The sequence below is a fragment of the Artibeus jamaicensis genome, unplaced genomic scaffold (assembly GCF_021234435.1).
Source record: "Artibeus jamaicensis isolate MK-2021 breed Jamaican fruit bat unplaced genomic scaffold, CSHL_Jam_final contig_525, whole genome shotgun sequence".
NCBI classification, from domain to species: domain Eukaryota; kingdom Metazoa; phylum Chordata; class Mammalia; order Chiroptera; family Phyllostomidae; genus Artibeus; species Artibeus jamaicensis.
In genome coordinates this window covers 5121563-5135764 of record NW_026521874.1, presented here as the reverse complement: position 1 = coordinate 5135764, position 14202 = coordinate 5121563, and the positions used below count along the sequence as shown (strand labels likewise).

Sequence of the window (14202 nt, the reverse complement as noted above, 5' to 3'; positions counted from 1 at the left end):
AAGGAGCCAGGCAGTGTCCAGAGGGCAGAGCTCTACCTCTGCCAGCCCTCTCGCGAGGAGAGGGAGGAGGGAGGAGCGGGAGCAGCATTAGGTGAGGAGGTTGATTTCCAACACCTGTGTTCTGAATTTCTGCCTGTCAATTTGACTGGATTTTATGTTCTAAAATAGCACGATCCAATGGAACTTTCAACAGGGATGGAAATGCTGTCTCTTCAATATAGTAACCACGGGCCTCAGGTGGTGACTGAGCACTTGAAATACAGTAAGTGCATATTCCAGAGAGTGGGGATAGTGGCTGTCACGTTACAGTGTCCCTTCACACACAGCCAGTGCCCCCGGCACATAGTAACTGCTCAGTAAGAATCCATTTTCAGTTTAAGCAATCCATCTATCAATAATCTATATGCATCCCAAGATAACAACCTGTCTTCTCTTAGGAAAACAGGGAATCCTTCACAGATGTAACCTCCTGGCGCTGTGATGGTCTGGCGCTGGGTGCACTGTCTATTGCAACAGCTACTAGCCATGTGGGATTATTTATATTGAAACTAATTAAGAGGAAATACAATTTAGTTCCTCAAGGATGTTGGCCACATATCAAGTGCTTAATGGCCCTATGTGACTAGCAGTGACCATGTCGGACATCCCTCTTACTGGAGTCAGCTGCACTGGACAGCGCCAGTCTAAGGACTGATACCACAGAAACACAGGGCAACACGGTTGGTCTTTGAAGAGAAAGGTCCAAGGGCACATTAAGAGGGCTGATGGAGGTGTGTATGTTACGTGACCACTACGGTTCATACCCAGAATGTGAGGAAGTCTCTAAAGCTGAGGCTTCAACCACTTACCAAATCCCATAATGTGTGACTTTGCCAAGAGCTCAGTGACATTTTAAAAGTCCTCTTTTCAACCTGTTATGTATCGACCTAACTTGGTAAAGTGTCTGAATAAAAATACCCACCACTCAAGACCTGCTACAAGGCAGTGCTAAATGTTGCAGCAAGAACAGACTGTTTTGATTATTGTTTTGGATCACTTCAGACTTACCACATCAAACTGTTTCCGGTCCAGAGGCAAAAAGCTTTGGCCATTGGAAAGATAAAAGTTATTGCTCAAGACTGCAGTCTTAAGTCCTTTTGCCCGAATTTGAGTTATGGCCTCAGTCATCACCGGGAACTGCTTCGCCACTTGCTCGCTGGTCAGCAGAGAGAAAAAGGAGCCCACGGGCACACGGGACTCTGCCTAAGGGGGAGGGGAGGGGAGAGCAAGCAACATTCAGAGTAAAATCACCCACAGAGAAAAAGACATAGACATATCCCCAGCTTCCTGTTGCTACTGGGCTACGGGGCTGTAAAAGCCGGGGCCTTTGGCTTGCTGCCTAAAGAAATCCTCTCCCTCAGCCATCTGCAGAACTTTGCATATAAGGTGACAAAAAAATGACTCACAATTTGAGTTACAATGGTTAGTGAATGGAGCTATTTATATCAGTACTCCAGTTAAAGGAGTTCTTTATTTCACTCATGGGTTGTCAATTTTAAAAAGTAGCAGGATACCAAAAGAGGATGCATTAAACTCTAAAAGTGTATTAAGTAGATGTAATTGAATTTTTAGTGATCCAGAAGGCACTTAATGGTCTTGTGTTGCCTCAGCATCACCATTATGAACTTCAGTTTCTGATCAATTTTTTAAAAATTCAATCTGTGTGGGATTTGAAAACTCTCATTTTATCATGCTTTAAAATCTGCACAGGCAAGTCTGCTATTTTATACACACACACATTTTACAATAACTTCAATGAAATACAATTCACATATAACTCACCCATTTAAACCATACAATTCAATGGCTTTTAATATATTCACAAGTTGTACAACCATGACCACAAACATATTTAGAACATTGTCGCCAACCTACAAAGAAACCCCTTACCCATCAGCAGGCACTCCCCACTCCCTCCCCCACACCCGCAATACTCCCAGTCCAAGCAAATCACTAACCTACTTTCTGTATCTTACAGATGTACCTCTTTGGGACAGTTCATATAAATGGAACCACACAATCTCTGGTCTTTTTCGACTGGCTTTTTTTTTTACTGGTCTTTTTCAACTGGCTTTTTTCTTACTTAGCATCATGTTTTCAAAGAGAGAGATATATATATGTATATATGTGCAATTGTGGTAGAACACACATAACAAGTTATGACTGTTCTAACCACGTCATGTGAACAGTTGAATGTCACTAAGTGCAGCAGTTGTGCAGCCATCTTTACTGTCCATCCACAGGGCTTCATTTACTGTGTTCTCATTGCATTTTAGCAGTTATTGTGGAGGTCACATGAGTTCATATAGAGGCCTTAGAAAAACACACAGCGCAGAGAAAAGGCTCGACAGCACGATTGCTTAAGTAAGCTTTCCGATCAAAGCCATGGTGCAAACAGCTCCTGTTTGAGATGAACAATAGCTGATTGGAGGTTTAGTAATGGAGTATTTTTACTTATTCATATATGCAGTTGAAGTTGGGTGCCTGGGGATGGAAGAAATAGCTTAAAATTGATAATGATTAGATTTTTACTTCTTTATTTGCAGTTTAATAAATATGGATGAGTGTTAGGCAAGAAGAATTATGGAAATTCAAACATGTTTATCACTCACAGTTTCAGAGCAGAGTCTCCCAAATTCTTGTAAGAAGGTCTCTATTGTCATCTCTCCTCTCATAAATTTCATCCAGGGCCCATTTTCACCACCTGAGATGAAGGCCTTCAGGATAGTTCCGGAAGGGATGTGATTCTGTACCTCCCATCCTAGGGGAAGTAAAAGGTGCGACAGCTGACATCCGTGAACAAACGGCTGCAGTTGAGGGAGTCAGGGGAACTGCCACACCAGCTCCTGTGCCATCACTGTGGTGCCAAGTGGGCTCTGCTGGGAACTGGGAGAAATTCTGGAAACGCGGATCTCAGCCTTCGATCTGCGAGGGAGCAGCAGTACTAATCTGTGTGCCTGAGCGGACACTGCTGCGGAGCCTCACGTCCTGACCACCTGCCTGAGATGACACCGGGTGCCACATTATACATTCTCTTCCCGGGTTTCTCATTAGGCGGCTCAGACATATTAGGTCACACACACAGTCCTGGCCACACAGGAGGGGAGGACATGTGGTAATAAGCCAGATTCTGACAGCACTCAGAACAAGCCCTCCATTTGGTAAACTGTAGGAATCCTTTACAGCTGCATAGCGGGTACACTGAAACCTTCACTAGAGGGTTGCTGTCTTTGTGGAATAAAGGAGAAAATGCCTCTCTCAAAGAGCTAAGGCAGTGGGTGGACTGGCACTTGTATATACTGGAAACATCTGGACAGGGCTTGCTTTTTCTTGTTCAAGGGTGCTTTTTTCCTATATGCATCTGCTATGGGGCAAATATATATATATATATATATATATATATATTTAACACATTCATAATTACATATAACACATTCATAATTATAACACATTCATAATTATATCTAAGACATAATATAACTTACACATATCTTTTGTTCTGATCAAGTAGTGACTACACATCGAAAATGTTTCAGACAAAATAGAAAGTCATAAAAAGAAACTAAAACAACAAGCAGTCCCATTCTTAGAGATTACCAACGTTACCAATTTGGAGTGTGTCGTCTGAGGACAGCAAGGCTTTTAAAGCCCATTCCAAATAGGAATACTTCTTTAATTTTAGAACCAAAGGGTACAGCATCTCTCAAGGTCTCCCAGTTGGCAAGCACCTGAGGAAGCTGGCACGCCCCCGTGCTGCCGGCAGGAGTGGGGATGAGTACAGCCTCAGTGGGGAGCACAATGTTAAATGTGCATGCATTTGATGCAGTGATTCCACTTCTAAGACTCTCTCCCACACAAATATTTATAAAAGTAAGCAAAGGTTACGTACAGTATGTTTGTGCAGAACTGCCTGTAATAAAAAGAACTAGAGCCCTGACCAGTATGGCTGGCTGAGCTGGTTGGGCATCGTCCCACAGAGCGAAAGGTCGCTGGTTTGCCAAGGTGCGTGCAAGAGGCAACCGATCAATGTTTCTCACCCTTTCTTCCTCTCTCTTCCCCTCTCTCTAAAAATAAATAAATAAAATACTCTAAAAAGAACCAGAAACATAAACATATTAATAAAGAGCTAGTTAAATCAACTCTGGTAGATCCATCTAACGAACTAGCACACAGATGTGAAGATGTATAAACTAGACCACAGGTCAGCAAAATACGGCACAGGGGCCACATCTGTCTCCCCTCTGTCTTTGCAGAAAAAGTTTTGTTGGGACACCATCACACCTGGTCCTTCCCTGCTGTCCATTGCTGCTTTCTCCCTGCAGCAGTAGAGCTGAAGAGTTGTGGCAGAGCCACAGGGCTTGCAAAGCCTGGCTAGCCCTTTATTTAAAGGGTTTGCTGACCCCTGAGCTGTACCTGTGCCTAGTGATGTGAAAAAGGTGCTGAGGTAATCTACCGAGTCCAAAAAGGAAAGGTATGGAAGTGTCTGTGGAGTGTGATCCAATTTGGCATTTGTGTATACACACGTCACACAAACATACATAGACATACCTTTGTGGGTGTGTATATACACACTTAGTTACACACAGACATGTATGTAATTTTTTAAAGATTTTATTTATTTACCTTTAGAGGGGAAGGGAAGGACAGAGGGAGAGAAATATCAATATATGGTTGCCTCTCGTGCGTCCCCTCCTGGAAATTGGCCTGCAACCCAGGCATGTGCCCTGACTGGGAATCAAACCGCAATCCTTTGGTTTGCAGGCCTGTGCTCTATCCACTGAGCTACACCAGCCAGGGCTATATGTAATTTTTTGAAGGATAAACAAGAAGGTTTTCACAGTGAAAACGAGTGAAGGCTGAAACCACCAGGAAGGGGTGGAAGTGGCCGCAGGACATTCACCTTTGCATGTGACACAATTTCAGCACTAACTAAGAAACAGGGATATAAAGGGGTCGAGGCAGTAGGAGTGGAGAGAAGCAAATGGGTTCTCGAGATATTCTAGAGAAGATTCCTGCCCAGTGACCTTTATGCTCTCTGTCTGCCAGGCAGGAATGCTTGGGGTGGGGCAGTATGGTGACTCCTGGGGGGTTTGGAACAGGCCTGTAGTAAAAGTGAGAGGAATATGAGTAGAGGAATAGAGAAGCTGAGAGCCCAGCTACTCTGAACAACAACAAAAAATCGCTCTTAGCCAGTCTGCACAGCTGGGCCATTTTTTACCCAGGAGCACAGAAAACCTGCACTGGAGTTAATTTAGCATGGAGAATTGCCCAACCAGCCGCCACGGCAGGTCAAAATGAGAGGGTCAGCTGTTTGGCCCTTTTTCCTTCCTGATGGCTGGGATGAGAATGCAATGGCAGCAAGCGAAGCAGCCAGGGCAGAACTCACAGCAGAGCAGCACAATGGAAAGAGCCTGAGTCCTGATGTCACAGAGCTGCACACTAGCTCCGTACCTGGGCTTTCACGTGCACAAGAAATAAACCTCATCTTGTTTCGGTCACTGTTTTGTTAGGTTTTCTAAAGCCTCGAGCCAAAACTAGTCAAAGTGAAGTCAGTTAAACTAAGCAGGAAAAAGGGTAAAACCAGGAGGGGCTGACAAAGACAGGATCGGAAACTGGAGGTTTCTCTGGCGGGTTTAGCGGGAGGTTGGTGGAAGAGGGAAAGCTGTGATCCAAGCGCAGGGGTTCAGCATTCAAGACTGCAGAAGCGGCCGGCTCTCAGGGAAAGGTGGTTCAATCCCACGCAATTTTAGGTGAGCTGAACACTCGCTGTGGGCCACCTCCTTTCACTCTCCTCAAGCCCCAAAGAGGTGGGTACTATTATTACCTCTGACTTAATTATGAGGAAGGTAAGACTCAGAGAAGTTGAATAATTTGCCCAACATCATCAGCCACTGAGTGGTGGCTGGAATTTGATTCAAGAGTCAGAATATTACCCACTGGGACACAGTGCTGCCCCAGCGTTCCCCTCTGTCTCCCCTCACCGCCCTCCATTTCCCCCCACCCCCACCCCGTCTCTGCAAGTGAGATAGGAAAAGCTCACCTGCAGCCAGTCTCCCTGAAGAAGGAATGAGAACTCCATCCATGTCAAAAATGACTGCTCTGTAGGGACTGCCTCCAGAATGTGTCCACCGCCAGGCTCCCTGGGGCCCACGCTGGTTGTGTTTCAGGAAGGCTGCCCTCCAAGCCCACTGGAGACTTGAGGACTGGAAAAGGCGTGCTACGTGCATGTTGAGGCCAAAGCTGCATAAGAAGGCACAGGGCAGTTTGCCTTCACCACCTCCGGTCCAGACCTCAGCCCTGGAGCTCAGGGCTGTCGATTGGACGTCCCCACTGATCTCCGACAAACACTCCAAACCACTTCCAGAACTGAGCTCTATCTTTGCCCTTCCGACTGCTCTTTTTCCCTGGGTTCCCTTACCTCAGCAAAGGGCTCTACCATTCACCTAGCTCCCCATGCTAGAACACCGTGGAGTTGGCCCCTACCTTCCCTTAGTCCTCCACCCAGCAATCAACTCCAGTTGCTCAGGGCTATCAGCTCCTCCTCAAATCTCCATGATCTCCCTCCATTCTCACTGCCAGTATCTCACCCACAGATCATTTCAATAGCCCCCGAAATCATCCCCTTGCCTTGAAGAACCTCCTTCCCTTTTTTTCTTCACTCTTCAGCCTGCGTAATCTCTCAAAAGTATAAATTCGACCACATCCTGACCTCATTTAAAAACTTCAGGGCTCTCCACTGCCAACAAAATAAACTTCCTTAACCTGACTTAAAAAGCCCTATAGGACCTGCCTCCCCCAGTTTTTACACATTAACCTGGATGACCTAGACCCACAAATCTACATGCAGCTTCCTCAAGCAACGTTCTCCTCCTGCTCCCAAGCCTTTCATATGCTCCTCCCTTGGCTTGGGATGCTGCCTTCCATTGGTGGCCTGGCCAATTCCAAGTCGTCCTTTAGGTCATACCTTACGTGTCATCTCCTTCCTCAAACCTCTCTGGCTACCAAAAAAGACTGATGAGGAGTCTCTGCTGTATATTCCTCAGATGCCCTGCAGTTACCTCCTCCTAGCGCTTACGATGCCACCATCACACTGTCACCCCTTTCAGGTGGCTGCAATAGCTCCCTAACTGTTCTCCGTTGCCTCTTGCCCAAACTTACTTTCAAAAGGCTCAGAAAAAAACAAGCATATACACATAACACACACACACACACACACACACACACACAGATATATACCCATGGATAAGTGTAGAGACCAATCAAATGTGGCAAAACATGAATAACTCATCAATTTAGGTGAAAAGTTATATGACGAAAGGTATCGAGAGATCTTACACTATTTAAACTTTTCTATAGGTCTGAGATAAAAAGTGGGGGGGATGGGGAGGACAAAATAATTAAAACAAACTCTATTTGCAGTCAGTTCCTCATGAAAATCTAAGTTTTTTATGTGATTTCTGTAGCTGAAAACTTACTGAAAATCGGGTTAGAGAGAAACAGGTTGGTAAGAGAACCTACAAGTTTATGAGTCGTGTCAGTGCTACCCTAAGGATGCAATAAACCAAGAATCTGAAGAAAAGATTCTTAAATAGTAAATCTTCAAGATGATATACTGTGTTAGTCACATAATTGGAAATTTGCTGAATTGGGGAGTGAATTTTGAAATGAAAAATATAGAGGTTGATGTGCATTTTCAGTTTTACTTATGTTCCAATGCCAAGGCCAAAGTTTATAATGGAAGGAGAAATTTATTTATAGGTTCCTAAAGTAACCAACACATTTTGTGTGAGGGCTTAACAGAGATGAAAAGTGTCTCTGGGGCCTCAGGGACTAGCCTTTGTCCTCACAGACGACACTGTCTTCCACATACTCCCACTAATGGACGTGTGGGCAAGGCTCCCGTGACTAGCCTGCTTATTCTTTCCATTTAGAGACAACCAGTCCATTCTAGCCGCTTCCCAATACTTCCTTCGGAGACGGAAAACGCTGTGATTTCTCCTATCTCCAGGCCATGGTACCTGCCATGTCTACTGACTGAACCACCTCTCCCTGTTTTATCAGCCTGTGAACTTCCATTCACTTTTACACGACAGCCTCAGCTTCCCCGCTGTGGAGAGGCTTTTCCTTCCTTTTCCAGGCGCACTGTTACTTCTTTTTTTTTTTTAATTCCCATTGCTTTTTCTCCATCCCTTCACTAGAAGTCACCCCACTGCACAGTATTGTTTTCATGTCTATCTGCTCCTATTATGGTAGACTCCTTAAGGCAAGAGTTATCTTATTTTTGCGTATCTCTGTCCCCTAGGGCTTAGCACAGTATCTAGACTGATAGAAGATGCTCAGAATAAATGATGTGGAAGGGTGTCTGGATGAATCAGAAAATAGGAAAACTGGGAGACAGGTTTAGTTGTTGCCAGCCCCAAAGAACTGTAACAAGACCAACCTGTCCATCTGTAGCTACAGTTCTAGTTTGCTCACACCAGCACCTTTCTTCTATGTGGTAAAGAATACCTATCTTCTCTCTGCCTCCCAGAAACAATGAAATTAGTAAAATATAGATTTGCCACCTAAACTGTGCTATCATAAGTAGGCACGCACATTGAGTTGCACATTAAGAAGATGCTTTAGTAAACAGATTGAGTGTTGGCTCTGGAACCAGATAGCTTGGGTTCAAATTCTAGTTCTGCCACTTACTAAGTGTGAAATCCTAAGCAAGTTACTCTGAGCCTCGGCCTCCTTCTTTGTAAAATGGAAACAATTATTGTACTTGTCTCATAATGTCACTGTTACTATTACATGAGTGTAAAGTATGTAAAACAGGTTGTACCTGGCACACTATTATATCTACTGCTGTAATATACTATAAAATGTTCACACGAGTTCTCATGCCATATGCATGTGCTGTGTGCATACAGCATTCGTACTTTCACATAAACCAGTACTTATTAACAAGGGGCAATTTTGACCCCGAGGAGACATTTCGCAATGTCTGGAGACATTTTGATCGCCATCACTTGGGGAGTGGAGTGCCACTGGTACCTAGTGGGTCAGTCAGGGATGCTGCTAAACAGTTTATAAAGGATAGGAAACACACATACCCAGAATAATGATCAGAACCCAAAGTGTCATTAGTGAAGACGTTGAGAAATCCTGATATAAAGTGTATACTGAAACACATTTCATAGAGTAGTCACAACTTATATAAACACATACATCATATGTTCGTGCTGTGTGTATACATAGTCTATACACCTTTCACATGCCCAGGATGTGCTGTGACACATGTAGACATCACAGCATTACTAGAATAGCACACACTGGTCATGCATATGCCGCTATGTATTGATCGTGACTACCTATATGCTAAAGGCATACTGGAAAGAATGCTGGATCTCAGAAAAACTGATGTGTACAACAGAGTCAAAGGCTCTATTCATTCCATCCTCACAGCTGTGTGAGAGTATTATTACTCCAATTTGACGCAAAACCTAGACCAAGGTCATATAACTGGTGGTCAAGGACGACTTCTTAAGAACAGGAACTGGGTATTTACCTTATTCACCAAGATATCCCCAACACCCCAACAATGCCCTAGGCTCTCAGTAAACATTTGTGAAGAGATGTAGCGAGGGAGCAGGACCCAGCTCTATCTCTAGCACTTTGTGCTCAACCAGCCCGCCGCCCCAGCTTAATGGAGTCGAAATCACTGTAATCCAGTCCCTGCTCATCCTAGGGGCCCTTGGAGAAGTGGATTGACCTAAGTCTCGGCGTCCACCTCTGTGAAGAGGTACTGACACAAAGCAACCCTACCTAGACTTACAGCTAGTGCTCAATCACGACCAGAGGAGACAACAGCTCTCAGACAATTCGCAGACCCCGCGCCGAGGTGGTGCCTGTCGAGCCAGTTAACTCGGCCCTAGGGGCAAACCCACCGATCGGCCTAATGCCGGGGAAGGAATGCCTGCAACGCCCACGATTTTCCTCCTTCGCAACCTCGTCGCCAGCGCGTCCAGGCGGATCCAACTCCACGCCGCCACGCCAGCCACGTGCCTGCCAACCCAGCCAATCGCAGCGCGCGCCGGTCCACGCCGGTGGAACTGAGCGGGTCACCGACGGCGGCCGGGAGGCGGAAGTGGAGGTTGTTGTGGCTCCGAGGGTCGTAAGAGGAGCTGCTCCGTTGAGGCGGCAGCGGCGGCGGCGCTGAGGTGGTGGCGGCGCTACTTGCCTCAGGCCGCTCGGCCTCCCAGCTCGCCTCCCAGCCTCTCCTGAGCCCGCCGGGGCCCGCGCCGGCCAGCGCCTGCCCTATGAGTGTGTCACTGGTTGTCATCCGACTGGAGCTCGCGGAACACTCGCCCGTCCCCGCCGGCTTCGGCTTCAACGCCGCGGGTGAGTCCCGCCGCCTTCCCCGTAGCCCGCTTCTGAGCCTCGGGGGGGACCTGTCCTCCAGAAGAGCCGCACGGGGATAGACCGCCCGAGGGCCCGTGCCTCAAGAAGAAGCCGAGAGGGGGTTGGTCCGTCCCCCCCCTCCCCCCGCTTTCCCTTTCCGAAGGCCTTCCGGGCCCCTCCCTCCGGCGTCTACCGAGGGAGCGCTGTTTATACCTGGCGTGTCGCGGCTCCGCCCTGGGTCAGAGTAGAGTTTTGTAAGTAGCTTTTCTCCAAGCTTTGCGAAGACAGGGGCTGGATTTCCGCCCCTGGGCCCCTGGTTTAGCGAGCTCGTTCCTCTTTGAAAAAAAACACTCATTTAGGCGCCTTGTATCACAATAATGGTAAAGATTATAACTAACGTTTGTGCACTTCCTACAAGCCAGTGCTGCCCTGTGTGCGTTATTTTTATCTTAAAAGCTCTTTTAGGTTGGATGGGTGGGGATCCCTTTTCACAGGTTGGGAAACTGAAACCCAGTGATTACATGACTTGCCCATGAGGACATGTAAGTGGAGAGACTGGGATTCTAACCCAGAGCTGGACTTGAGAGTCTTGAATTCTTCCTTAGCAGCCACATGGCCTCCTTAGGTTGGGAATGCAGCTGTGACTGTTCCTTGGATTTCAAACAATTACCTAACTCTTAACATTCAAGAAATACTTACCGAGTGGTCCCCATCTGCTGGAGCGTTAGTTTGCATGCACAATCAGACGTGGCCCCTGCTGTAGTGGAGCTAGCAGTTCACTGGGAGAGACAGGTAAATTAATTATGGAATAAATGTAGAACTACAACTGGGCTAAGTGCCGTGAAGGTAAACAAGCGACAGTTTGGAAAACTATTACAAGAGGCTCCATTTGGTTTGGGGAGAGGGACTGAGGCAGGTAGGGATGGCGGTGTTGGAAACTTTCCAGAATCTATGAATTTTGGAGCTGCATATTAAAGATTGAAGATGACTTGATGAGTTACAAGCCCTTTTCAAAGGCTAAACGTGATCTCTGAGTTCTGAAAGCCAACCAAATCTGCATTAGCCACGTAGTCACTTCTACAGAGGTGAGTCATTGATGCATTCAGACATTTATGTAGTGAACCTTTAAAGAGTTTCCAGGGTGTGCTAGGTAGGCACTGCGGAGTTAGTGGTGGGCAAAACAGGTCTAGTCTCCGCCCTGGTAGAACTTTTATATTAAGGGTAGTGCAGTCGGGGCTCCAAATTCCTTTCGCTTTTGTGTGTTTCTTTGACTTAAGACAGTGGTCCTAGATTTGTATGAGTCTAACACAGGGTGTTTAAGAAGACTACCCCCAAAGGTATTGGAAGTTTTCTTAATGGTAGTGACTTGATACCTTCATTTTGGGCTCAACGCACAGTTGCACCACACTAGGTATTGCAGAAAGGTTGGTTCATCCGGACGTAACCACTGTCAAAGCTTCTTTAAGTTATTACTCTCATTGAATTGCTTTAAAGTGAATGATTTCAGTAGAACAGCCCTGTATTTCCGAACTTATTACACTGGGTGTTTCTCAACTGTCTGGGGCAGGAGCCCCAGAAGTGGGTGAGATGGAAAGCAGCAGAGAGAAAAGGGAACCCCGTCAATGGATATACTCAGAGTGGAGACGAGCCCGTTTTATTATCAGGCATTAATCATGCATGTGTTCTTCAGCCAGGGAAATGTCTGATGAGGAGATCAAAAAGAAGACACTCGCTTCAGCTGCAGCCTGCTTAGAAGGGAAGTCACCAGGGGAGAAAGCAGCAATCATACATCAGCATCTTGGTCGTCGAGAAATGACAGATGTGATCATTGAGACTATGAAGTCCAACCCAGGTATGCTCTCTAAAACTCTAGACTCTTTTGTAACATGTGTCTCTAGTAGTCTGCTTTACTCACGTTGGTCAATGAGCCCATGATGTTGACCTCTAGGATCCTTTTCTCTTTCACTGACTGTGCCTTATATGAAATTGTCAGGCCGCATTTCATCTTCCCAAACATTTGTCCTAAACTAACCCTAACAAGCTGAGTTGACAACTCTTATCAGTGAGGAGAGCTGCTGACCACCTAGGTCAGTGACAGATCATGAATGAATCCAGATAAGCATGCTGTATGTCCCTCCCGTTCTGCCAGCTCACTCCATCCTGGGGACTGGACGTATACTGCATATCCAGCATGGAGGTGGTCAGAACTGATAGGTTTCGTTTTCAAACTTAACAGCCCTGAATGTCCCACTTAAAAGTGCATGATGTAAGGTATGTGCTTTTAATATGGCACTGCCAAACGGAAGAGGCATCCTTGAGTTTCCGAGGGTGGTAATGAGATTTTTATGCAGCAAAGAGCACTTTCAATTGGAGATGCACCCAAAACACAGCTATTCTATCACTATAGTTTTTAATGGAATGTATTACAATTTCTCTGTCAAGGTTTATTCTTCTGACTCAAAATTTTAATCTATTTAGAATCCTTAAGCATATTTCCTATCAATTTATAACCTGCTAATTTTTGATTTGTGAAAGATGAGCTGAAAGCTGCAGTGGAAGAAAGAAAGTCTTCAGAAGCTTCCTCCACTGCACAGAGAAGTAAAGATCAAAGTAAAGAAAGCATAAATGCTGCTCCCGATTCTCCATCCAAACAGCTTCCAGACCAGATTTCATTCTTCAGTGGAAATCCATCAGTTGAAATAGTTCATGGTATCATGCATCTATATAAGACAAAGTAAGAAAAGTCATTTTCCTTGTGAGTTGGTCCAGTTTTTGTTTTAGGGAAGAGAAAAATCTTTTGTCCTGAAGGGAAGTGGCTATTTTAAAGCTTCAAAAAGAGTACTTTTCTATATTGTGTTAGAAAATTCTTAAGTGTTTTACATTTGATCAGTCTTACAGATTGGATTAGAGCTTCTTATGAAAGAAATGTGTAGATAGACTTTCTAGGAAAATATTCCCTCAGAAGGCAGGCATGCAAGGTGATTGGAAAATTGAAAGAAAAGAAGACAGAAAAAAAAATATGACCCATAACATCACAGTAGCCTCACATCCCCACTGAATCTTTTTGAAAGAAACTAAGAAAATAGGTAATGGATTGTAATTTCACCTCTTTCTAACCTTTCTGTAGTCCAAGCAAAGCTTTCAGGAGGCCACAACAAAGGAAGCGTTTGGCTACATAATCTTTAAACTGGGCCATCAGCTCCTGGGATAATTGCGGAGCTGATCTCTTTAAAGGCTGCGCCCTTGTCCTAACTTGTGAAATTCCTACCAGGATACAGTGAATACTCAGGTAGTCATTTGGAGTCAGCTATCTGAAGTGAGTTGGTAGCAATTCAAAAGCAAATTGCTTTGTGGGAGGTTTTTACCCTCTCTATTCCAGCCCAGCAACACTTTCTGTAATCTTCAGAATGGTTCAGAATTCCCTTTCTTATATTCAGTACTCTTTTCTCCTATAGAGAAGGGTACTTTCTAGAGAAGTCCATATTTAGAATTGTGCTTCTAAATTACATAATGAGAGATTATGTTTAACAAATTAATGAGAATAAGACACAAACTGCAAAATGCCTAATGCAGATTGTAACCATATCAGGCCTTTAACTGAAGATTAAAAATTTTGGTGGTGGGTGTGATGTAAAACATTTCGAAGCTTACCTTAAATATCACTGCAGATATGTTTAAGGGATTTTGTGTTTACCCATGTAGTGTGGGTTTTCCAGTAAAATAATAGTCTGTTTAAATTGATTGGTGAAATATAAGTTTTTTTTTTCCTATTTTCTTGGT

General features: G+C 45.0%; 2 protein-coding genes and 1 long non-coding RNA gene across 4 annotated transcripts in view; 2 read left to right on the top strand and 1 right to left on the bottom strand.

Annotated features, from left to right (window-relative positions):
- LOC119040460 (uncharacterized) overlaps positions 1–2657 on the top strand; it is a 49947-nt gene extending 47290 nt beyond the window's left edge. The window contains exons 4-5 of one of the 2 annotated variants that reach the window (XR_008392420.1): positions 169–262; positions 2018–2657. This is a non-coding gene — a long non-coding RNA (uncharacterized LOC119040460). Of the gene's footprint in view, positions 1–168; positions 1053–2017 lie in introns of those variants that run through there. The other variant, XR_005080864.2, reaches the window with a different exon arrangement.
- Positions 1–9947, bottom strand: part of ACAD10 (acyl-CoA dehydrogenase family member 10) — a 42375-nt gene extending 32428 nt beyond the window's left edge. Inside the window, 4 exon segments of the mRNA XM_053669864.1 lie at positions 1048–1242; positions 2652–2800; positions 6080–6279; positions 9857–9947. Coding sequence (XP_053525839.1) covers positions 1048–1242; positions 2652–2800; positions 6080–6266 — 531 coding nt within the window. The 5' untranslated portion in view covers positions 6267–6279; positions 9857–9947.
- A 390-nt stretch (positions 9948–10337) lies between these two features.
- BRAP (BRCA1 associated protein) overlaps positions 10338–14202 on the top strand; it is a 32125-nt gene continuing 28260 nt past the window's right edge. The window contains exons 1-3 of the mRNA XM_037133471.2: positions 10338–10422; positions 12113–12274; positions 12958–13156. Coding sequence (XP_036989366.2) covers positions 10341–10422; positions 12113–12274; positions 12958–13156 — 443 coding nt within the window. The 5' untranslated portion in view covers positions 10338–10340. The remainder of the gene's footprint in view (positions 10423–12112; positions 12275–12957; positions 13157–14202) is intronic.